General features: G+C 37.5%; 1 protein-coding gene across 2 annotated transcripts in view; it reads right to left on the reverse strand.

Moving 5' to 3' along the window:
• Window positions 1-12,710: 12,710 nt before the first annotated feature.
• Window positions 12,711-26,179, reverse strand: part of LOC135209092 (septin-2B-like) — a 58,712-nt gene continuing 45,243 nt past the window's right edge. For both annotated transcript variants that reach the window (XM_064241687.1, XM_064241686.1), the window contains 3 exons: window positions 25,011-25,171; window positions 24,015-24,182; window positions 12,711-13,814 (listed from right to left, as the gene is read on the reverse strand). In XM_064241687.1, coding sequence (XP_064097757.1) covers window positions 13,685-13,814; window positions 24,015-24,182; window positions 25,011-25,171 — 459 coding nt within the window. In that variant the 3' untranslated portion in view covers window positions 12,711-13,684. The remainder of the gene's footprint in view (window positions 13,815-24,014; window positions 24,183-25,010; window positions 25,172-26,179) is intronic.

Below are 26,179 nucleotides of genomic sequence, written 5' to 3' on the forward strand. Positions count from 1 at the left end.
CTTTGCAGGGTATACAGAGGTTCGGTCTAAATGTGGTGGGTCTCTTTCGGTTGGGCTGCGCCCTTAGCTACTGTTTTTCGGCATAAGGGCGTGAGCTTGACCAGCCAGGCTTCGAAGCTGGGTGTAGTACTTTGATTCGATTCATACATTTGCATAGCATGTTCGTTCAAAGCTAATATAGGCTAGATATTATAATGGATAAAGAACTTCTTGATTAATGTTGGTCTTACCAGAAAACTGCAAACATTTTAGTAGTCCTAACATACACCAACTCGTGACTATTATTATTATTTTTTTTTTGGATGGGGGCGCGGGTTTTCTTATAAGTTGCTTCTTATTCTATATAAAAAAACAATGCCTTTGGAATACGAAACTTCGTAATTTACCATTTCCAAATAAAACAAAAGCTGAAATCACACATGACTTACAAATATGCAGAAAACTATAAAATCTTCGTTACAGACGCAAATAACCTATCAAACTATGAAAACAGCGAAAACTATAAAATTTCTGTTACGAAATAACATTTTACGTAAAATTTTAAAGACTGTAGCAAATTGCCCGTCTTAATGTGTTATGTATCTCATACTAACTCAAAGAAAAAAAATTGTAATTTAATAAGTGATTACGTATATTTTTAGGGTAAAAATAATATCTACGAGATGATAACTTATCCTATATTACATCTATTGTTTTACGTAATATATATATGTATATATATATATAATTTATATATATATATATATATATATAATATATATATATATATATATATATATATAGAAGAATCATAGGGGTAGCAGACCTGACCAACATCCAAGTTGAAGAGGTAAGGCATGTCTTTCACAGGTATCTTTTATTACACAACGTTGATGGTGCTGGAGTCCCTTCTTATTAAGACCAATGTGATTACGTATATTTTTAGGGTAAATAATAATCTACGAGATGAATAACTTATCCTATATTACATCTAGTTGTTTTACGTAATATATATGTATATATATATATATTTATATATCTATATATATAATATTATATATATATAATATATATATATATATATATATATAGTATATATAATATATATATATAGAAGAACTCATAGGGGTAGCAGACCTGACAACATCCAAGTTGAAGAGGTAAAGGCATGTCTTTCACAGGTATCTTTTATTACACCAACGTTGATGGTGCTGGAGTCCCTTCTTATTAAGACCAATGTACCAACACTAAACACCCAATCGTCGTCCACACAACTGTTTTTAGCATAACTGCTTGTTCCACGCAACTGATTTTAGCATAACTGCCTGTTTGTTTGCTCTCCACGTTCTGTTTAGTCATCTTCTTATGTTAATTTTCTCTCAGCCTTTTTAGTCACTTTTTAACTCTTACCCTGGTAGGTAGAAATTAATGAAGAATTAAACAAAGATTGGGATAACATTTTCGTAAGTGATGACATAAGGGTAAATACGGAGATATTATATAAATAATTGGAGAAAATAGTGGAAAAATATATACCGAAGAAGAAAAGTAAACATCATTCATGCATACCAAGAGACAGAAGGATCTTGTTCCAGAAAATCAGAAAGTGGAAAAAAGGTCTTGCAAAAGAAAAAAATGCATGGAAAGTTATAGAACTAAAAAGTAAGATTATACAATCAAAAGAAAATGAAAAACGGGACTTGGAAGAAAAAACCCTATTAAATATCAAGCAAAACCCCAACTATTATACTCATATGCGAAGAAGATGAATAAAAGAAGAATAGAAATAGAAATAGGCCCTCTGAGAATTGAAGGGAGATTAACGAATGAAAAAAGGAAATTTGCAACATACTGGCAGAACGATATAAGAGAGAATTCACCCTAGAATAGATAATGAAGATAATGATATAGAAGTAAGGATGAAAAATAGTGAATATCTAGCTGACATAGATATTAATGAAGCTGATATTGTGCAGGCTATTAATGAAATTAAAAATGGAGCTGCTGCAGGGCCTGATGGAATTCCTGCTATTTTGTTAAAGAAAGTAGTTCATTCTATCGCAAAGCCACTTGCAATATTATTAAGACAAAGTGTAGATACAGGCAAGATTTATGATGAGCACAAATTAGCATATATTACCCCTACTTTCAAAAGTGGATCAAGACTAGAGGCAAGTAATTATAGGCCTGTGAGTCTAACATCACATATTATGAAAGTGTATGAAAGGGTAATGAAGAAAAATATTATGAAACATTAATAAAAAATAATTTGTTTAATAAAGGACAACATGGTTTCGTACCCGGAAAAAGTACACAAACCCAACTGTTAGTCCACAGTGAGAACATATTCAAAAATATGAAAAGCGGAAATGAAACAGATGTGGTTTATTTAGACTTTGCAAAAGCTTTTGATAAAGTAGACCATAATATTAGCGGAAGAAAATTAGAAAACACAATATCGTGGATAAAGTAGGAAGATGGTTAAAAGAATTTTTACACAACAGAAAACAGATAGTTATTGCAAACGACGAGAAATCGGATGAACCAAGCCATAATATCCGGTGTGCCGCAAGGTACGGTGTTAGCTGCAATACTGTTTGTTATTATGATTGAAGACATAGACAATAATGTTAAGGATTCGGTAGTGAGTAGTTTTCGCAGATGACACAAGAATAAGTAGAGAAATTACTTGTGATGAAGATAGGAACGCTCTACAAAGAGACCTTAACAAAGTATATGATTGGGCAGAGGTAAATAGGATGGTATTTAACTCTGATAAATTTGAATCAATAAATTATGGAGACAGAGAAAGAAAGCTATATGCATATAAGGGACCTAATAATGAGACCATCACAAATAAGGAAGCAGTTAAAGACCTTGGTGTGATGATGAATAGGAACATGTTATGCAATGATCAAATAGCAACTCTGTTGGCAAAATGTAAAGCAAAAATGGAAATGTTGTTACGGCACTTCAAAACAAGAAAAGCTGAACACATGATTATGCTTTATAAAACATATGTTCGTAGTCCACTTGAATATTGCAATATGATATGGTACCCACACTATCAAAAGGATATTGCACAAATAGAGAGTGTACAAAGGTCCTTTACAGCTAGAATAGAAGAAGTTAAGGACCTAGACCACTGGGAAAGACTACAATTCTTAAAATTATATAGTCTAGAAAGGAGAAGAGAACGCTACATGATAATTCAGGCATGGAAACAGATAGAAGGAATAGCAGAAAATATCATGGAACTAAAAATATCAGAAAGAGCAAGCAGAGGTAGATTAATAGTGCCCAAAACTATACCAGGAAAAATAAGGAAAGCACACAGGACATTAATCCACTACGCACCAGCATCGATAATGCAGCGTCTATTCAATGCGTTGCCAGCTCATCTGAGGAATATATCAGGAGTGAGCGTAGATGTGTTTAAGAATAAGCTCGACAAATATCTAAACTGCATCCCAGACCATCCAAGATTGGAAGATGCAAAATATACCGGTAGATGTACTAGCAACTCTCTGGTAGACATTAGAGGTGCCTCACACTGAGGGACCTGGGGCAACCCGAACAAGATGTAAGGTAAGGTAAGGTAAGGTAAGGTAAGGTAAGGTGTTCCTTTCGAGTTCTCGTTTTAATTTGTATTTGTAAATGTCAAATATTTGTTGTGCTCTTTTTTTTTTTTAATTTTTTATATGAGTGAGTGATGTTTTAGTATTCATAATATATAATTTCCAGCCTTGAGGATGCATCATGTGATGTAAAACGTTGGTGTAATAAACGATACCTGTGAAAGATATATATATATATATATATATATATATATATATATATATATATATATATATATATATATAATAGTAGTAGTAAGCTGGTTTAGATTAAGCTAGACTTTGGCTGGCCGAAAGCATACCCTTTTACCAAAACACACGATAATGAACTTTATCGCTTTATCGCGATACAAGTATTAACTCGTAACATGTGAATTCTTCACGAGCCTGCTCTCGGCTAAAGTTGGGTGTTATGGAATTAGTTTTAATGTATTTTGGTCATTTCCCCTCCCGGTGACAACCTCCAACTGAGAGAGAGAGTCGTGTGGATCCAGAATTACAGTATTACAATATGTACCTTTAGTCTGAGTGAGTTTAAAATACAGTAGTTTTACGAAACTTGTATGAAATTGAAAATGTTATGAACCATAACCGTCACGTAAGGTTCGGAGGCGTGAAAACACCTCCAAAACATGACGTGTTTTTGACATTGAAAACTTAAATGGCAAAGGAATTGGATAATCATTCAATTGATTAAATCATGTAGGCTATAATTTAATGACTGTAGTTACCACTGGTTAAACAGTATTAAAATTATCTACGTAAACACCGCTGGATGGCAGCAGAGGGTGGTACCAGAGTCTTTGACTCTGAATGGTACTAGCGGGAAGAGAAGAGGGGAGTCAGGGACGTGTATGACGATACTGACGATGGTTTTGGCGGGAAATTTGATTTTATGTTCTTGGAAGGTAGTAATCTCGCAAATTATGCCGTGCAAAGCTGTTTATCATTTCCTTAGTCATATACACTGTACAGTGAGAGTAGTACGGTGTGCAACTATGTATAGTTTCAGTTTGATCAACATTTTGGTTTTTTCTCTGTATTCCAATTTCGGCTCTTTCAGTCCCAGTGAAAACCGGGGAAAGCAGTAGCCGGGGACAGGTCACTGAAAGCGGGAACTGTTTCCGGGGACGTCTGCTCACCCTACCATAACGTGAAAAGTAAAGAGGAATGGAACCGGCTGAATATATTAAAAAGAGAACAGTAAAGAATCATTTAGAAGTATTGTTGAGACTAATGATTGTTAGCTTTCCTCTTCATGGCAAAGTTATCACCAGCAGATGGTTCCTCTATGATGAGGCAATTAGTACATTAGAATTGCCAGGTAACAATAGACATTATACCAAACATTAGTGAATCTTAAGACATTAAGCAGAATACCAAGACAGGCAATTTGCTACAATGCATGACAAAAGCACATGCTACTGAAGAGGTAGGCCTATGTATCATAGAAATCAAAGGAAGAGATCTCAGACTATTTACATTATGAATGAATGAGAAAAATGGGGAAAAGACGACTAAAAAGTATCACTACAAGCACTGGATGAATAACACTTTCAGAGAGAGTTAGGGGTAGGCCTATGTATCAAATGTAACAGGTGTTGGAGTCACAGGAGATGCTCAGGCTCGCAATATGTGAATGGAGATAATCTCGGTGACCAAAAATAAATCGATTACTATGGTTAGGAGAGAGAGAGAGAGAGAGAGAGAGAGAGAGAGAGAGAGAGAGAGAGAGAGAGAGAGAGAGAGAGAGAAGGACCATGCACAAGCCTAGTAAGAGGTAGAACACTTGTGTTGCATTATCAACATATAGTACTACTAAATATTGAAACTAATATTCAGACAGCAAAAAGAAATATGAGTTGCAACAGCCTTGTAAGTGGTATGGATCTGCTGAACTACAAATATACCATCCAGTCGGCAAGCACAACGTAAACTAGTGTATAAAAATTCTTTAAAGTCTGTATTTCTCTATACAGAAGCAAAGATAAAGACGTGTGACTACAGATTGCTAAGATTCATTGTTGGAGTGTAATAAAAAGACCATAATGACAAACGAGAAAGTTGCTGAAGAATGTCGTGTTTAGAGGCTAGGAAACAGATGGACACCTAGTTACCAAATACCAGTAGCCCTATGATTTGGTTGGATTAATGTTCAGAAAGGGTAGGAGCAATTATTGTGTTTAGAAAGGTAGTAGATATGAAAGCAGAAGGGAAAAATGGTCCAAGAAATAACTGCAGAAAGGTAGAAAGGAGTGGAAGCAACATACTGGATAAGGAGCTTGTTGCTTTAGCATTCATTATGGCAGCAACTTCTTTTGCACCATTGGAAATGTCCAATTTTATGACCCAAAAGCCTTCTCATTAAAAAATGGATAAATAACAATGTCATATTTCCTGAGTTCTCAAAAGCCCTTGTCAATTTTCCTTTGAAAAAATGTAATACTTTGAATTCATTCTTATCTTTGAAACATTACAATATCTATCGAGGATATGCCTAGAAATGTTAGCTGAACATAAGGACACTCACAAAACCAATGAAAGCGTGCAAGATAAACGTTAATCCAAAACTTACTCGACTTCAGCCTAATTATCGTCTTCCTAACAAGGGCTTCTTGTTATATTAAAAGAATATATTTGTTTATCCCTTCTACTGCCAACCAAACGTGACATAGCAGGAGGTGGAGTAGAACTCATTGGATACATGCTCAGTGTGAGCACTAGCGATATTCTCTCAGAATTATTGGATGGTCATCGACTATGTAACCATTACCTGTGAACCGCTGGAATGGAAAGACTTTCTTCAACCTTACAGCAAAGCATCTGTGGCATTTGGTACACGTACCAATGAATACCTCAGCAAGGCAAAATGCTACCAACACTCACCTTCAATGAATTTAGTTTTGTATCAAAGAGGGAATCCTGGAAAGGATGTAAGAGGTGGCCGAGCAAGTTGAGACGTCTCTGGTAGAATTGTTCTTGTTGTCAATCTTATAATATACACAATATCCCATCTACTGTAACCATCTTTTCATTAGTTCTCTGAAGGCATTGGTCTAAGCTTATGATGACTCATTTGCATTGAACTCCACTCAAACAGGAATATGTATCAAATACTAAAAAAGCATTTCAATTATTTTAGAGAGCTGTTTATCCTGAGGACTGCATTAATTTTCTTATTCATCCATGTTCTAGATACCATTTCTGTCTGGTACTAAGCAGCTGACTTCCATCTTAAATTGTTAGGAAAACAAATTTAACTAGTATTAAAATTCATATGCCAGATGTTAATACAAATCTCTGACGCAATCATTCAGTTAGCTCACTTTGCATGCTGTAAAACATTTTTCATAATGCTGATTATCCTTCGCACTCATATCTTCCCGAACTTATACTATCCTTCATGTAGTACTAGACAAGTTGTTTATTCTAAGTCTTAACTTTCCATCTGCAAGGTTCAGTACCAGACAATTGTCTAGTGCCATTCATAGAGCATATATCACTGGAGTGGCGAGCCTAACGTGTCACCTCGAGCGGCCATATTGACAGGTCTCGGCCAGCTCATGGTACTATACTTTATTACTTTTATTATTTTTAATACTACTACCATTTTTATCTGTTTATTATTATTACTACTACTATTTGTATATTGTTATATTATTATTATTACTGGACCCAATTTCAGAGAAAAATTAGTTTACAAAAACAGGTTGGACTAAGCACTCCAACCATTATGGTCAAGACCTAAGCATCTGCTCTTGGATCTAAACAGTGTCTAACATAAATAGCTCCAGTAAATTACAGGACTTTCTTAGCATACAGTCACTAAGCACTAACTAAACAGTAATGAACAATTGCTAAACACTAACATTCACAATACACTTCCACTCACTAAACACTCACAGTTACTATACACGCACACTCACTAAACACTTATATTTGACATACACTCATACTCAATAACATTAAACACTCACTGAATAGTCAAAAATCACTAGGCACATAAAACACTAAGCACTCACTATATACTCACTATACTTCAAACACTCAGTAAACATTCACTTAATCCTAAACATTCATTAAACACTAAACAATCACTAAGCATTCACTAAGTACTGACTATACACTAAACATCCACTAAGTACTTACTGTACACTAAACACTCACCAAACATTCACTAAGCTTTCACTATACACTAAACCCTAAACACTCATTAAACACTAAATACTCACTAAGCACTTAATGCTCATTAAACCCCTAAACACTCATTAAGCAGTGAATAACCATTTACTCATCACTCACTAAACACAAAATAAACATTTACACACTAAACACTGACTGAACACCAACAATCATAAACCATTTACTGAAAACTTACTAAACATTCACTAAACACAAAGTCACAAAACATTCACTAAACCCTAAACACTCGCTGGATGCTTATGCACTAAACATTTGTTAAACACTAACATTCATAAAACATGTTCACTAAACTCTAAACACTCACTAAACACACATACACACTAAACATTAATTCACTAAACACTTACTAGACATACTTAAACATACTTACTCACTAAACATTCATTCACTAAACACTAACATGCACTGAACCTTCACTAAACCTTAAATTCTCACTAAACACTTAGCACACTAAACATTCACTGAATGCTTATGCACTAAATATTTATTTAACACTAGCATTCACAAAACATTCTCACTCAACACTCACTAAACATTCACTGAATACTTGCACTAAACATTCACTAAACACTGCACTCACTAAACATTCATTGATTACTTACACACTAAACAATCATTAAAACCCTAAAGACTTACTAAACATTCACTGAATACTTGCATAATAAAGATTCACTAACATTCACAAAACACTAAACATTCAGTATACATTCACTAAACCCTAAACTATAAATTCACTCATAAATATTCAATAAACACTTACTCACTAAATCCTTAAACATTAATAAAAAAAATCACAATCGCGCTAATCCCTGTTCAATTTATGAGTTAACAGACCTTTAAAAATGGCCGCAAGGCTTTGCAACGCCACCCTGGTGGGAGACCACCGAACTACGAAGTATTGGTATAAAGATCGCAACACTATACTCTGTTTTTTTTCATCTGTCCATCCGGCTGTGGGGTTTTTGTATGGTAACACTGCGTCCCGGGCTTTAAATAATTACGCTACGTGTAAGTTTTAGGTAAATAAAAGGATATCTGGGTGTACATTTGCAACTGAAAAGTGTTTTAATAATTTACTGTATGCGAATTACACCATTATTATTCGAAATAGGTTATTGTTATTATTGTTGAATGTAAGCTCCCTTTTCGGGGTGGCGAATGGAACAGCCAGACGCAGTGGCGGGAAAATTGCTTCTCTCGCTGTTCACTACGGCAAGATGTCAACGTATTACTTCATTATACGTAAGTATATCAGTATGTACTGTTAATTTTTATAAAGTGCGTTTCAGCCAGATACGATATGACGTAACTTGGTTTAGCATCTGTTTGATGGAATTTGCGTCTGGCTGTTCCATTCGCCACCCCGAAAAGGGAGCTTACATTCGACAATAATAACAATATCCTATTTCGAATATTAACGGTGTAATTCGCATACAGTAAATTATTAAAACACTTTTCAGTTGCAAATGTACAACCAAATATCCTTTATTTACCTAAAACTTACACATAGCGTAACTATTTCAAGCCCGGGACGCAGTGTTACCATACAAAAACACCACTGGCGGATGGACAGATGAAAAAAAACAGAGTATAGGTATACACTATATACCCTCTATGGTTTCATTCTTGTTGCAACCAAATTGAGGCAAGACCATCTTAATCTTGTTGTTAAACCACTGTAACTCGATATTTAAAATTGATGCAAATGTATTTCTTTTGAAACAGCTGATATGAATCTCTCTTCATAGTCATTTGATATTTCTATTATATTGTTTTACTTTCCTATTTACCTATTAGTTCTCTCTTATAGTTTATTCTTTACTTTTCAAGTTCTTTCTCTGTACCGTGATGGTTATTCTAAAGCCCTCAAGCTTGTAGCATCCAGAATTTTCAAGCAGTCCTGCAATATGTAATAACAATAACAAAAATAATAATAATACTAACAATAATCTTGAAAGAGAAATTGATGAGTTATGGCACTTCCACAAATATTGTACTATTGTTTTCTCAGAAACACCTGGTGAACTTCTCGGCTGGTCTTGCAAAAGTTTTTGTTGCTCAGACAGCCAAGCTTATGGCCCTCAAGGAGTTAGGCATTTATATTTTGGTCAAATTAATTTGACATCATACCCTTCCTTGACACATCATCAGGAGCATTAAACATTAAACAGAGTATACATATCAGTACATATGAAGGATAAACAGATAAGCCTCTCAAAGGAATGCAGACCACCTCTTGAGAAAGTATGGTCTTGAAGAGATGAATCCGTGGGGTACAGTTCAGAAAGAAATTTGTTTCAAAAGAAGCACAGGTATTAAACAGCACCTTTTCTAATTTCCTGAGCCAACAGAAGATCTAATTCACCAGCAATATGTATCCCATCAGGAGTCGTTGCAGCTAAAGTCATCTTTGGTGGCAGAAAAAGTCAAAGAATGTTAAATCCAAGACACACTCCATTCTTTTCAAACTTCTGAAGTCATCAGTCAATATTATGTGCACAGGACATGAATTTTCACCTTATCTCTCATGACCACTCAAAAGTCACCTGATCTGATCAGTGGTAACTACTCTCAGTCTTGTCTCTTACCAACTCTAATTAGACCATCATCTCTTCTGATCTTAATTTCGCAGTCCTGATTCATGGATATTTCATTAATAGGTCCCTTGAGGTTAAAAAAAATGGTGTCACAGTGGATTTAAAAGTCACACACAGTAATATCCTGATTTGAGGTGTTAGGCAATAGCCTTCAACACGTTATGGTTAAAAAGAAAACAAATGAACCATTGTCAAAAAATGACTACTAGTGGTTTAGCATGGATACTTAAAATGACGTTTACACAGCTGTTTCTATTACTTACAACCGAGTTGAGAAAAGGGGAAAAAAATTTCTCCCATAAGTCTCTGAGTAGGGATATCAAGGAGAGTATACAAGTCTGACACACGATCAAAAAACTGCTTCTTCAGGATTAATATTTAATTATTTTCAATACCATTAAATGTACTAAATGGTGACAAATGTACAATGTAATATCTGCTATAGATTGATATATCCACTGCTACAACCTAAAGTAAGTTGGAAGAGAATATAAAAGGAGGTACAGTAAAAGGAATGAAAGGGATTGCAGCTAGGGGCCAAAGGGATGCTGCAAAGAACCTTAAGTAATGCCTACAGTATACCACAAGAGATGTACTGATGGCACTATCCCCCTATGGGGCATACTTACCAGCTACCATACTAAGGTTAGTTTTTTCTTTGCTAACATTTTAGATACAAAACGCTTTCAGAGATACCTCTTAAGCTGAATGTCAAGGGAAAAGTAAAAGTCAGTTTAGGTCAGGAATTGTGTGGAATTGTTGTTGGTTGCAAGATACACACACTCCTCTACTTAAGAATGAGTTACTGCCCATACGGCTGTTTGTAAATCCAACTTGATATAGTACTCATGTATATGTATAGTACTATTTATGATTTTTCATACTAAAATGCAACAGTAGTATTGGAATGTATTTTATAGAGCATTTTATTTATACAAATGATACACAAAGCCTAAAGACATTAAGTAAATTATGATAATAATACAGCGAAGTATGGTTTTAAGGTCACGGTTGTTCGTCTCTAGAAGTTTGTAAGTAGAGGAGCGTCTATCTATAAAATATTCAAATGCAGGCTATAATAAAAAGTCTTTGTTATTTATTGGACAATGTTACTCTTAAAGAAGGTCCAAAGCATCTGTTAAGGTGCTACTGTAATTCACTGGATAAGTAAAGAAGTGATAAATTGAGGCACTCTTATATTAGGCACTTTTCAGCAAGGGAAAAGTCAGTAAAGCTGTGAGGCAACAGTGCCATTTAGCCTACCCACCATAAGGGTTTAAGAAGCTACAGCATCATAAACATTTTGACCTGTGCCTTTTGATTCACTGCACAGATGGATCAGCTATATAGTGTAGCAGTCTATTATCATCATATTATATTATTCAGAAGATGGACCCTATTCATACGGAAGAAGCTCACAGAAGCCATCGACTTGAAATTCAAACTTCCAAAGAAAATGGTGCTCATTTGAATTAAGTAACAAAGGTACTGGGAAATACAGATCAGTCATTACAGTAACATAAGTTAACAAAAAAGCTATTACATAGGGACTTTTCATTCAGCATATTGACTTACAACATGAATCCATTCAGAACCCTGGTAAACAACAAACGAAAACCAGTTAGTTCACTAAGTTAAAGGGCAAAGAGGTTGTCACAAATATAGTACTCACTACATTTTATTTCATGGGACCTTCAACCTATAACAACTATATTTACTAAATTTTAACTTCAAACAGACCAATACTTTTCCTATTACTGCTGGATAACTACTCCTTTGATAACAGATTTCAGTAATAATGTAGGCAGTGACTAACTTATTATAATGTGGCAGTTTAACCGCTCATATAACTAGAATGAAAGAATTATTCTCAAGTGAGCAGTAACTGGTTACTATTATGTCATAGTTTTAAAAAGTCTAATAGAACTAGGATGAAAGATTATTTCTTGTATGAGAGGCAACTGGTTACTGCTAAGTGGCAGTTTAATCAGACTCTACTAAAACTAGAAGGAAGAATTATTCTGAAGTTTGAGGCAACTGGAATGCAATAAAGTTGAAGAAGTTGGACAGTTTCAGGAATGAAGAAACCAAAGGGAACACAGGAAAAGTCAAAGGTAGAGAGCAATACAGCTGGGGAACAGGGAAGCACTGTGTGGAACCTCCAGTTTTGTAAACAGTGCAGTGTGCAAGACACACAGTGGGGACTACAATCTGCTAAAATGGCTAAACTACAAATTGATAAAACCATTGCTTCTTAAAGTTATGTATAAGTTAAAGAACTAATCTATCAGCAGGTCAAAATAATACTCAAACCTGGAGAATGAAGCATTTATTAATCTTTATGTTGAACAAAATGATCTGGAATCTCCTAAACAGTCAGGCTCTGTTATTTGTTACAAGCACAAAATATTTGTTTCAAAGCCCACGCAGAGAAAATGCTTGTTATTGACGAATCTCATATAAAACCAGCAAGCCAAAAATGCAAAAGGAAAATTACAAACACCAAAAGTGGCAGTTCCAAAAAGGCCTTGTGCATGTATGTATGTAATGCATCCAAAGAGTGCGATGGTTTTGTAAGGGTTCCGAGTAGCCGAGCCCCGTGAAAGTTGAGCTTGAGATATCACATGCTTTTCCCTGGATTAGGAGAATTCCTACCACTTCTCACTTGGTAGAAATGCATAATAAAGAATCGGTAACAAATACCTCCATAAAAATACTGATATGCACTGACAAGGGACATTAAAAAAAAACATTAATCCATGAAAAAAAAAAATTGTTGCCTTTCTTCATTGCAAAATTAAAGGCAAAAGATGCAAAACACAAGCTTGCTTTTGCATAAATCTCAACTTCAGGTAACTTAAAACATGTCCTCGCATTCTCCAAATTCATGATGTCAAACCATGTCCTTCACATTCTCCAAGTTTAAGATGTCCTCTCTTTTCAAACCTTTAACAAACAGTTTGGGTTCACAAACTCGCTGTAGGTCTATCATTTCAAAAAATAAAAGATCAACTTTTGATTCAATGCCTCACACACTGTAGAAAACACATGCATTACAGAAAATATGGTGGAATAAAAAAAAATGAGATCCTTAGAGAGAGAGCAAAAAAGCTTTTGATTTGAAATTAAAAAGAAAAAGGAATCCACTTCACCTCAAATCATTATTATAACCTGTCAACAATCAGACGAGGTAAGATTACAATGGTTAAAACTTAAATGCACTTTCTTTGTTTATGCTTGTTACAACAAATATTAGTATCAAAAGGATTCTTCTACAACAATTTGTAACTATTTCTTATCTTGGAGTTGTGCTTGCATTTTTGCCATCATTTCCTGCATCCTTCGAATCTGGGCTTCTTTTTCTTCCAGTTCCATGGCCATTCGATCTTTCTCAGGTCCAGTTCCGGGTAAACTGCTCCTGTGAACAATGGAAATTCTTATCCAAATGAACATAAGCCAATTATAAAGCACTGGAACAAATCTTTTTATAATTCTTGCAATCTATAATTACAAATCTCTCATTTTAGTCTACTGACAGGCATGGCCAAAATACATTCAGAGCCAAAACAATAGAAATGGAATGGAATATAAAATTCAAGCCAAAGGACAGGCACTGGGACCTATGTGAACATTCAGTGCTGAAAGGGGAAAATGTTATTGTTATAATACAATTAAGTTTGTTCATACTTACCTGGCAGATATATATAATTAAAGTGCCCACCCACCTCCCCTCAGGAGACAGTGGCACTGATAAAATATGAATAGAAAATGGGAATAGTTCCTGATATCCGCCTCCCAGCGGCGGGAATGGGTACTACCACCTGGCCGCCCACTGCGTGTGCCGCGAATTTTGAAATTCTGTCGGACTTCGGAGAATACAGCTATATATATATCTGCCAGGTAAGTATGAACAAACTTAATTGTATTATAACAATAACATTTTGTTCATGAAACTTACCTGACAGATATATATATAGCTGAATCCCACCTTCGGATGGTGGGAAGAGACAGAATAGGATTTTTGGGAAACTAAATTAAGTCGATGATATACATCTTGGTTCCTCACCTGTTAGCATAGCCGACTTCGTGATTACTGTCACCAAAGTCTGCTTCTGCGTTACTAGAGTTGCCAGCGAGGTAGAGACCTGTAATGCTGGTGCGCTCTAGATGATCTGTCAACGGGGGCGTGACCACAATGTGACTAGACCATATGACCATACTTCTGAGGGCAACGAAGCTAAAAACCACCACCTGACCTAACCTATCAAAGTTAGTTCCATAACTTCTAGGCTAAAGAAAAGGAACGCGCCTCAAGCGACCAACCCTTCAAAGTTAAAAGCACACCTATCCCTTTTCTATAGGATAGGATTCGTGTTGCTTGCTGCCCCCAATAATATATCTACGGATATGTTATGGTCCTAGCGACTTACAGATCTCAAATGTCGTCTTCACATCCCGTCGGGAGTGTGAAGCGAACACAGAGTTGCTTCGCTAAAGCATGGCACTCAGGATGTTACTGAGTGTCATGCCCTGTTGAAATGCTTCCGAGGCCGCGCCCTCACCTCTTGAGCATTCATATTAAGAAAAAATCTCAAATCTTTATGCCAACATAATGAATGAGACTTCTTAAAAGAACTCCTTGACTATAATGCCAGGGTGTTCTTGGGCATGAACCAGTCTGGTCTTTTACGGAACACCGCAGATTGTCCGTTGACCTCGACTTTCTATAGTTTTATCAAGATAAAACTTGAGAGACCTGACAGGGCACAGGACTCTCTAATGCCCTTGCCCAATAATTTGTGCCATACCCTTGGTCTCCAAGCCTTCGGGTCAAGGGTTAGACAGGTTTTCGTTCTTATCAAGAACGGAAGGCTTAGAGGACAGACCGCATTATGTCCTTTAAAGCTAAAACCTCTGATGATGGCTAAAAGCTCACTAACCCTCTTTGCCGTGGCTAGAGCGGTTAGAATGTTAGCCTTTCTGGTCACGTGTATTAAGTTCGCAGAAAGGATAGGTTCGAAATGCTTTTGCATCAGAAACTCAGACTACGTCTAAGTTCCATGCCGGAACCTGCGATCCAGAGATTTCAAGATCTCCCCAGACCTCAAAGATCGTGAAGCTTTGTTGTTTGACAGAACCGAATCTCTGAGCCTAGAGGCCGTCAACAACATATTTGCATATTCTACAATAGTTAGGACTTCTATCTTATCTCATACTTCATACGGAAAGATAGAACCATAAAGAAATTCACAGAGGTCGAGTTGGAGGAACAGTCATTTCCCTTCACTATCTCCAGAAACGGCCCGCTCCGATTGAACACTGAAAATAGGCAGCACTGCTTTGCCTTGGCCAAGAGACTGCCATTAATCTTGAAGATCTTATCGCTTCTCGATAGTCTGAACGCCTTCAGACTCAGAGAGGAGAGATATTAGATACTTCACTAAGTGACGATTTTAGATTACACCGATTCTCTTGGGAAGGGTCTTTGGACAATTCTCTGAATTACCTGACCTCTGTGAATCCAACCTCTTAGAGGCCAACATGTGGCGACTAAAGCTAATCCTCTAGGATCATGAATAAGGGAACAACTTAAGAGGAAGCTCCTTCGTCTTCAATATTACGAAAAACTTAACGAAAGGACGCCCTCAGTCTCTCCTCACTTTCGACATACTTCTAAGTGAGGATTACTCAGACGTCAGTAGTTGTTGCCTTCGATCGAGAAGACCCGCACGGACGTGCACTAGTTTAACGAACCTCTTGAGGATCGTTACGTTCCGTGCCCAAGCCCATAACCAATTCTCTCTTCTTGAGCTATGAGAGAGCTGAGAAATTATCCGAGATGATTTGGGCCACTCAATCCAAACTCACCCTTCGAGGAACTGGAGAGCCGACTAATTTGGCTTCCAATTCTTTCAGACAATGTGCCAGAACATCTGTTCCTCTGTTCGGATGTCTGGCACCCTCTCGCTATCACCCGAGGTGATCCTCACTCAAGCCGTTGAGAGAAAATTAGAATTATTACAAGATCTTTGATGTTATTCCAATTTCTTCGTGAGGAAAAATTGTAGAGGTCTGATTGCTGTTTATTCAGGGAAAAAAAAAAACAAGCTTCTCCAGCGAGGAAATGGTCCCCAGCAAACTCATCCATTCCCTCACTCAGCCTGCTTCCTTCCCTAAATAAGGCTGCGCTTTGCATAAGCAGGAGAGCATTATTATAGTGCTATGCCGCGGTAGATTCGTACAGAATTCTGTTACCGTGCGGTAAACCCGCACCGAACAAGTATAAGAGATATCTTGTTGAAATTTTCTAAGTAAACGGAAGGCATGTTCATTCATGATTACTAGAAATTTCCTCAACCCGAGGCTAAAATCCATGATTGTAGGGCAGAGAGACGTAACCAACCGCGCATAACACCGAGCTAGCCGGTACTGCGTAGATCACAGTAACAGCAGCCTTGTTCATCGTCTCGCACTATCTGCCTGAGTTGCCAGCTACTCCTTTTACGAAGGGATAGGTATGAAATTATCGAGCAAAAGGAAACTCTCAAGCAGGCACATTTAAACGAAACAAAATTCGCTAAATACAGAATCTGAGTTGGTGTTGTCGTAACAATACTTGAATAGTTATTCTTACTCCGAAAACTCTTGGAAGGTTGAAGGGAGTGTCAAATAAATACAGGCAGTCCCCGGGTTACGACGGGGGTTCCGTTCTTGAGACGCGTCGTAAGCCGGAACGACGCTTGGAAATATGTCTTAAACTAATAAAAAGTTTATAAAAACCTTACTTGTAATCCTTTGGTTACACTACATGTTGTTTCCTGTAGTTTTATGTACAACCTGGAGTTATTTTCATAAAAGAATGCTGGTTCTTGAAGGTAAAAACTATTGTAATCCTCTGGTGACACTACATTCTTGAAGTTTTATGTACAACCTGGAGTGATTTTGCAAAATCTTGAGGGCTACAAGAACAGCTGATTACTATTTACGTATCATATAGACTAATTAAAGTAAATGTATCTTTAAATAGGCTTATATATTAGTATCAACAAAACATTTCCTGCCATGAGTCAGAGGCCGTTTAATGAAAAACGAACACTTCTCTGTCCTATCTGTTCAGAAAATAAACGTTACGTCAATCCCCGAGACCATTGTTGCCAAAGCGTCTCTCTCTCTCTCTCTCATCTCTCTCTCGTCTCATCTCTCTCTCTCTCTCTCTTCTCTTTCTCTCTCTCTGATCAAATTACAATGGAAACTTGACATAACGATTGCCCTAATATACGAATGTTTTGAGATATAACAGAAAATTTGCGAAAATACAAGCTTTGATATACAACGAAATATTTGAGATACGATTTTTGCGATGAGTGTTAGTTGTATAGGCGACCGATAAATGGCGTTCAGTCTGTTTGTTTGTTGGTGCTGCATGTTAACACTCGTTGTTTAGTTCGTTGTATTTGCGCCTATTTTTCGTGTTGTTTGTCTATTTTATTATTAACCATGGGTCTCAAAGCTAAAGACAAAGCAGGTGATAAGAAAAAACCCAAGAAAATGATTTCGATGGAAGCAAAACATGAAATTATAGCAAAGCATGAACGTGGCGTTCGTATCGTCGATTTGGCAAACGAGTATGGTCGAAATCCTTCTACAATATCCACGATCATCAAGCAGAAGGAAGCTATAAAAACCCCCGAGACCATTGTTGCCAAAGCGTCTCTCTCTCTCTCTCTCTCTCTCTCTCTCTCTCTCTCTGATCAAATTACGTACTGGATAATGTCTCTCTTTGGATACTTCGATTTTGCCAAATATTGAGGGCTACAAGAACAGTTGATTACTATTTACGTATCATATAGACTAATTAAAGTAAACGTATCTTTAAATAGGCTTATATTATTAGTATCAACAAAACATTTACTGGCATGAGTCAGAGGCCGTTTAACGAAACGAACACTTCTCTGTCCTTAACTCGGAGCGTCGGAAGACGCCTCTCTCTCTCTCTCTCTCTCTCTCTCTCTCTCTCTCTCTCTCTCTCTCTCTCTCTCTCTCTCTGATCAAATTACTGGATAATGTCTCTCTTTGGATACTTGGAATTTGTGTTGTAATCATTAACCAGAAACTTCGTTTTGTTGTTATTATTACTGGAAACAAGCAATGATTTTTTCATTATTTGCGCTTTTGGACTGTATATGTAAACTAGTATGTATTCATTCGCTCGGAAACTAGTTCCGCATATGAGGCGTCACTAAAAAACATAGAAAAAATACAACATAAAAAGTGTCGAAATCATCATAATCTCAAATTTTTGTTGTAATCTAACCAGAAACTTATTTTTATTATACTGTGCTAAACTATAAAGGATTTTTATCATAGTATGCGTTTTTTAAAAGCGTCGTTAACTCGGAGCGTCGGTTTAAGACCCTCTCTCTCTCTCTCTCTCTCTCTCTCTGATCAAATTACTGGATAATGTCTCTCTTTGGATACTTGGAATTTGCGTTGTAATCTAACCAGAAACTTCGTTTTGTTATTATTACTGGAAACAAGCAATGATTTTTTCATTATTTGCGCTTTTGGACTGTTATATGTAAACTAGTATGTATTCATTCGCTCGGAAACTAGTTCCGCATATGAGGCGTCACTAAAAAACATAGAAAAATACAACATAAAAAGTGTCGAAAATCATCATAATCTCAAAATTTTTGTTGTAATCTAACCAGAAACTTATTTTTATTAATATACTGTGCTAAACTATAAAGGATTTTTATCATAGTATGCGTTTTTTAAAAGCGTCGTTAACTCGGAGCGTCGGAAGCGTCAGCGTCGTAACCTCGGAACAAGCGTCGTAATCCAGGACGGATTTTTCCATTGAATATTTAAGAAAAAGCGTCGTAACCTCGGAACGTCGTAAGCCGGAACCGTCGTAACCCGGGGACCGCCTGTACATTAGAACAACAGTTCTTTCGGCTTCTATCCGCAGAGGTAAATACGATATGCGTATATGACTTGACCCATGCGTTAGCAAAATGACGCAAAGATAAACTACGTAAGTATTGTAGTAATTTGAACATCGAATTCTCTACTACATCTTTCCTCGACGAGGAAGAGAGAAAGAAAGGAAAACGACTGTCCACGTTCTAATGAATGAGACTTTTTAAAAGAACTCCTTGACTCTTTGCCAAGACTCTTTGCCAAGAAAAGGGAGTAATATTCGAATAGAGATCATCAAGAGAGAACCGAGGATCGAAAAGGACCGTTCAATGTTCTTATGATATTGGACATAAGACTTCCTGGATCTAGTCTACAAGTCTTTTTCTTACTCCCCGGATGAGCCTCTGAAAATGAATGAGAGCTCTTCCGAAATTTGTTAATGAGTTTATCCGCTTAAACGAAAAAAAAACGTTAAAATCTATGTCAATGAGAACTACCCCATTTATGAGGGGTCCCCCACTTAAATGACAAAACGTTTAGTATCTTGACAATGGGGAAAACGTCCTTACTTGACAAAACTATTAGCACTTTGCTAATAGGGGAAAACCCTTTAACATGACCGAAAGTCACCCAGGAATCCGAGTATATAATCTTCCCGATTCTCAGAGAAATCGATGAAGAGGAAAGAGGGATCGAAGAAAAAATTCGGGTATGTCTCTCCGCTAACTCCGAATCCTTTTTAAAAATTTCTGTAAAGGAATGTCCTGTGGAGAGTCCTGAAAAAACCTCCTCTTGACGAGCGTTTATAAAGCGTCAAGCGTCCTAAGAAACGTCCTGAACAGCAAATAAAACGCCTTCTACAAGTCTTTCTCTCGCAAAGCGTCCTGCCGAGCTTCCACCGAAGCGTCCTGGCAAATGTGCACAAAAGCGTCCTCATAAGCGTCCTGGAAAGCGTCCTCAAAAAACGTCCTGCGTAGCTAAGAGCGTGTCTGAGCAGAGAACATCAAGTCTTCTGAACGACGTTTCAGAGAGGAACTCGTTGAGCGCCCTGATGCATGCAAGTCCCGCCAAGAGGCGTCCTGGCGAGCGACCTTGCCAACATCTCAATGTTATGACGAACCGCGTTTTGCGTATGACGTTGAATATTTTCAAGGGACGTCCTCATGCGAGTCTCCATGGAGAGCCGCACGCTGCTCCTGAAGTGTGTGAACACTAAAGGAAGACGTATGGCTTTTCGTCTTCAAGACGGGCCTTAAAGACCTTCATACCTTCTTACAAAGACAGTGGCCGCCTGTGCGACAACTTGCGTCTTAGTAATGCAAAAGAACATCTCCAGAAACGCACTCAGCACCAGAGACATAAGTTGTTTGACTGTGCAAAGCAGCTTGCCGGACGTCAAACTTATCAGCTTGCTTTTCGAAGTAAAGCGAACGTTACATAACGTATACGGAGCGCCATGAGGAGAGGAGACGAATACTGAGTTGCTCCTCCAAAAGGTGGAATCTAGAATGTCCTTGATTACCAAATTCTTTTGGAATGCTAGCGAGGTTGAAACAGCTCTAACTTCCTGAGCGTCACTCGCAGGAGGCTCAAATCACTCTTCTGGCAAGATGAATGAGCCTCCTTAATAATGTATACATGATGTATAAATGAGCGTTCACTCAGCGAGGAGGCTCAAATCACTTCTTATTCAAGAGGAATGGAGGGCTCCTTAATAATTGTAAACGATGTTAATAAGTTTAAGCCGGCATCCGGCCTCAAACCTCGGCAAGATGAATGAGCCCTTCCCTTAGGAAAGGAAAAGAGCCAGTGCATTCTTCGACAAGGGTAAATGTGGTCTCTTTTACTCTTCATCCTCTCGTGACGAGAGAGAGGACGTGAAGCGTCCTCTTCTCTAAAGCTTCTTTAGGGGGCGCGAGTCCTTCCGAGAGCCCCAACCCCTGTGTGGGGAGGATGCCTCGGAGGACGAGAAACAATCCTTCAAGATTCGTGCACGTGCTCGATCTTCGGCAGCCTGGGAAGCGACAACAGACCTGCCGAAAGGAAGCCAGATCAGCATGAAAAACCCGTAACCCTCCTTCGGCTTTTGACATGCCCTCTCCCTGGTTTTCTGGGAGTCCGACAGAGGTCTAGGCCTAGAGGCATTATGGGGCCGATCTGACGTTCCCTCCTAACGAGAGAGAGGACGTGAAGCGTCCCTCTTCTCTAAAAGCTTCTTAGAGGGCGCGAGTCCTTCCGAGAGCTCCAACCCTTGCGTGGGGAGGACGCCTCGGAGGATGAGAAGCAATCCTTCAAGATTCGTGCATGTGCACGATCTTTAGCAGCCTGGGAAGCGTCAACAGGTTCTGCCGAAGGGACGCCAGATCGGTGGGGAGCCCGTAACCCTCTTGCGGCTTTTCGACATGCCCTCTCCCTGAGTCCTGGGAGTCCGACAGAGGTCCAGGCCTAGAGGCATTATGGGGCCGATCTGACGCCCCCTTCCCCACAAACACAAGGGGCACTACACTTCAAACAACACTGATTGGAGAGAGAGCACTTTAGTCTAAGATTACTTGATGTAATCCTCTAGCAGACACTTCTTCTAGGCCCGTAAGCCATACCACAGGGTTAGGCAAAATAAAATCTACAGGAGGTTAGAAGGTTCATTATTTCTAACTTCTGTTTACTGTGGAGGAAAACTCCTGATTCTAACACGCTCTAAAATGCGTACATGAATCCTACTTCTTCCGTAATCAGTCACACATTACACTAATTACATTGAACTTATGCAAAGAAAACATGTAAACACCATATATACTAAGCGAGTGTCTACCGAAAGTTCCGGTAGCTTCACCTTACCCCAAGCAGACAACAAAGTCTGAAACTAGGCTAACTAGCTTCAGACATCAAATGCAATGAAAAATTTACGATAGCGTATGCCTAGCCACAAATCCAAGTCAATAATCGAAAGAATAATTAGGATACTTAAGCGGCTAATGAAGTTTCAAAATCCTAGGCGGAGGTCTGTAAACAGTTGTTTACAGACCGGCGACAGAAAAAATATGAATAGAAAATGGGAATAGTTCCTGATATCCGCCTCCCAGCGGCGGGAATGGGTACTACCACCTGGCCGCCCACTGCGTGTGCCGCGAATTTTGAAATTCTGTCGGACTTCGGAGAATACAGCTATATATATATCTGTCAGGTAAGTTTCATGAACAAATTGACAGTTAACAGTCTTATATGTTGTAACAGGAGGAAAACGTCACAGTTGAACTGAAATTTTCAGGAGAGGGTGGAGAGTAAGATAGAAGAAAGAGAACATTAACATAGGCACAGTACAAGGAACGAAGGGATGCTGCAAAGAATCTTGAATAATACCTACAGTGCATTGCATGAGGTGCACTGACTGCATTACCTAACTACAAGGATAAAGACAATAATAATGAAAGAACCTGGAAACCGTTCGGCCATATTTTTTCTATTCATCAGTCAATTCCTATCTACTGTAACAATTTTACCGAGTATAAAACTGAGATGCAATTCCTTGACTGTGTCCCATCTTACATATAAGTGATACTTATTGTGTAAAGTTTAATGTTATATCTTCATACTTGTATATATTCTTCCTGGTAATTTTTCTACATTTCGTAAACTTCGTCATTTATGTATGTTGTGCATAGTACATACCACTGAGACTTTTTAGGGCTGGCCAAAAAGAATAGTTCTTCATGAGAAATGGAAATTGGAGGAAAGCAACATTAAAAAAGTTTAACATCTGGGTGGGAGACTGATAGAAAATGAAGGGAATGTCACAGGCAAAAAATTGCTCCACTGGTCCCTAGCCTAAATTATATTAGTTATATATACAGTAGTTATCAAAATAGTTGTAACAGCTAAAAATCTTCCCTCAGAGCTTAAAGCTTTATCCTATTTAAAAAACACCTCATTTAAGAAGATACTCAAAAAGCACTGCCTATATGCTGAACACCCTCTCTTTTAATTTGTTCAGTATTTTGACCAACTTGTTTTTAGTTAATTTAATCATAACTTAAAAAGATTCACATCTTCAACAACTTCATTACATGTACTGATGGCATTATCCCGTGGGTTTCCCTCTACCTCTTATAACAAATGTTCAGTTGTAGATGTATCACTGCTAAACAAGAAAGCTTCTGTATACTTTTTGTCTAAACCATAAACTGATAAGCAATTCAGCACCGACGAGATTTGAACACCAAACAGTATAGATCAATGACTCTCAGGGACGATAACCATTCAGCTGTCAAGAGGTACAGTTGATACAGCCTCTGCCTTACATATGTCAATCAAATGCAGATTTTTATACTTGGAATTTATATCAACCCACCTCCAGCATGATAGCCCACTGGTACATTTGAAAAACATAACTACTTAAATTTTTATTACATACATCATGACTTTGTGCGTATTTATAACCATTACCCTACGAATGTTGTTTAATACCCAATTTGCTTTATTTTGGGAATATCAGCAAAGGGGAATTATAACTGATAAACAATTTATCACCTGGGAGATTAAAATGCCACAATACAATGGATGACTTTCAGTACTCAAAAATTTCTGCCTAAGAATACCAGATCATCCCAGTAATACTTCAACAGATTGAAAAGCTGTAAAGATAAGAAAAAAAGTAAGAGACCACCATAAAACACTGATGAATATCACCGCTACTTACAATTTTCCCTTGGCGACAGTAACAGAATTTCCGTGGGAATTAATGGAGTTGTTTGCAGCCACAGCAGCGGCCGATGTTATGGGTGAACCGCCCTTGGCCAATCTCTCTGAACGATAGTTTTCATAGTGAACATCCTGGGTGACTTCAGTGAGATCTTGCATGTGCGTTCTGAAAAGAAGAAGAATGCCGTGCAACTGGAACTTGTATTCAACTTGTATTTTAATACTGCAGCAAATCACTGGAAAAGTGTGATGATCATCATATACATTCAGCCAGAAGTAAGAAAGGACTTGAACCAAGCGTTTAAATGTATTTCTACACCTCATCAGGTACTTGTACCTGAATCCTGATGAGATGTAGAAATAAATGCAAGTGCTTGGTTCAAGTCATTTCTTTTCACCTTTCACCTGGCTGAATGCATAATGTATTTTAATATTTTACTTACATTTTCATTTATCTATTAATTTGTTAATTTATCTTTTTTTTCTAATTACTGATCTCTTCTTTCTCTAATTCTCATTACCTTCTGTTACTTATTTCAAATGAACACCACATTCTTTGGAAGCTTGAATTTAAAGTCAATGGCCGCTGTGGGCTTGTTCTTTATGAATAGGGTTCACCCACTGAAGAAGAATAATAATAATAATAATAATAATAATAATAATAATAATAATAATAATAATAATAATAGCTATGAGTAATAAAAGGCATTTAAAATCTTCATTCTTTTTAGGAAACATTCTCCAAACAATGAGAAGCGAAGGTATTTCTCCTGGGAATAAATTAGTGTTATATCAACGTACACAACAACGTTAGTGTACCCCCAATAAAATGAGTTTACAATTTAGATCAAAGATGCAAACAATAACAACCATTCTTACTCAACACCTTAGAAAATAATGATGCAAAAGGATGGATGGATATTAATTCTGGTTGCTACCATGTCTTTATGTATTGCGGATAAAACAGGGCAAAAAAGACTGAATAGCTTCTTACCCGAGTAGACATCGAAGCTTGATAAAATCACAGTGACTTGGATTCTCGACTTCGATGACACCCCACGGATACTGACGACCTCGAACTTTTTTCCCACCAACATCTAACACCGTAGTAGATCCAACTACGGCAAAAGGCACTGCTTCTTTCAGTTGACGAACCTGAAATACAAGAAAGCAAATCAAGCTACTCCTTCATTATAAACTTCAATACTGTAATTCATCATCATCATATCTTATCACACCATTGTTCTACCCATTGGAGTTCTGTGATTAATTATAAAATTATTTAATGAAATTGTCACATCTAAATTTTTCTAGAGCTTGACCAAGTATTTGCTCTTAAATGCTATGTTAAGTGGAAGAAGCTGGATGGCTAAGTTGGGAATGGACCAAAGGAATGGTTGAAAGTACTAAAAGGGAGAAAGCAATGCATTTAAGGGTCTAAGAAAGGAAGCTGCAAAGAACCTATAATACTTTTACCAGTATGCTAAAATGGGCACACTGTAAATGGTAATCACTCGTGTGGAAGTTCATTGACTATTACTGTCAAGACAGTAATGGTCAAAGATAATGTGCAATAGACACCAAACACAAAAGTATTCTCATTTGAGATGTCCACCTTGGAAACCAGTGCAAAATCAGGAGAAAAAAATGATGTTATTATGATATAACAAAGTTTCATGTATACTTACCTGGCAGGTATATATATAGCTATATTCTCTGTTCGCACTGGCAGAATTTTCAAAACTCGCGGCAACCGCTAGATCACTGGTAGTTCAGGTGATCAGCCACCCCACCCCCGCTCCCGTGGCGCTGGTGCTCGGAATCATTCCCATTTTCGTCAGATTTTTCTCTGAACCCTGTCTCCTGAGGGGAGGTGGGTGGGAATTTAATTATATATACCTGCCAGGTAAGTATACATGAAACTTTGTTATATCATAATAACATCATTTTCATGTATGACACTTACCTGGCAGGTATATATATAGCTGATTGACACATTTGGAGGTGGGTCAAAGACAGCAACATTGTAAGAGTTTTAAAAATTTAAAATTTAAAATACTCTTAGATTCCTTACCTGGCTAAGGTAGTGACTTCAGCATTCACTGCCTCTTAGCCTGCTAAACCTTAGTAGCTTCCAACTAGGACGTGACCTATTAGTTGATG

The sequence above is a fragment of the Macrobrachium nipponense genome, chromosome 37 (assembly GCF_015104395.2).
Source record: "Macrobrachium nipponense isolate FS-2020 chromosome 37, ASM1510439v2, whole genome shotgun sequence".
In the NCBI taxonomy this organism is placed as follows: Eukaryota; Metazoa; Arthropoda; class Malacostraca; order Decapoda; family Palaemonidae; genus Macrobrachium; species Macrobrachium nipponense.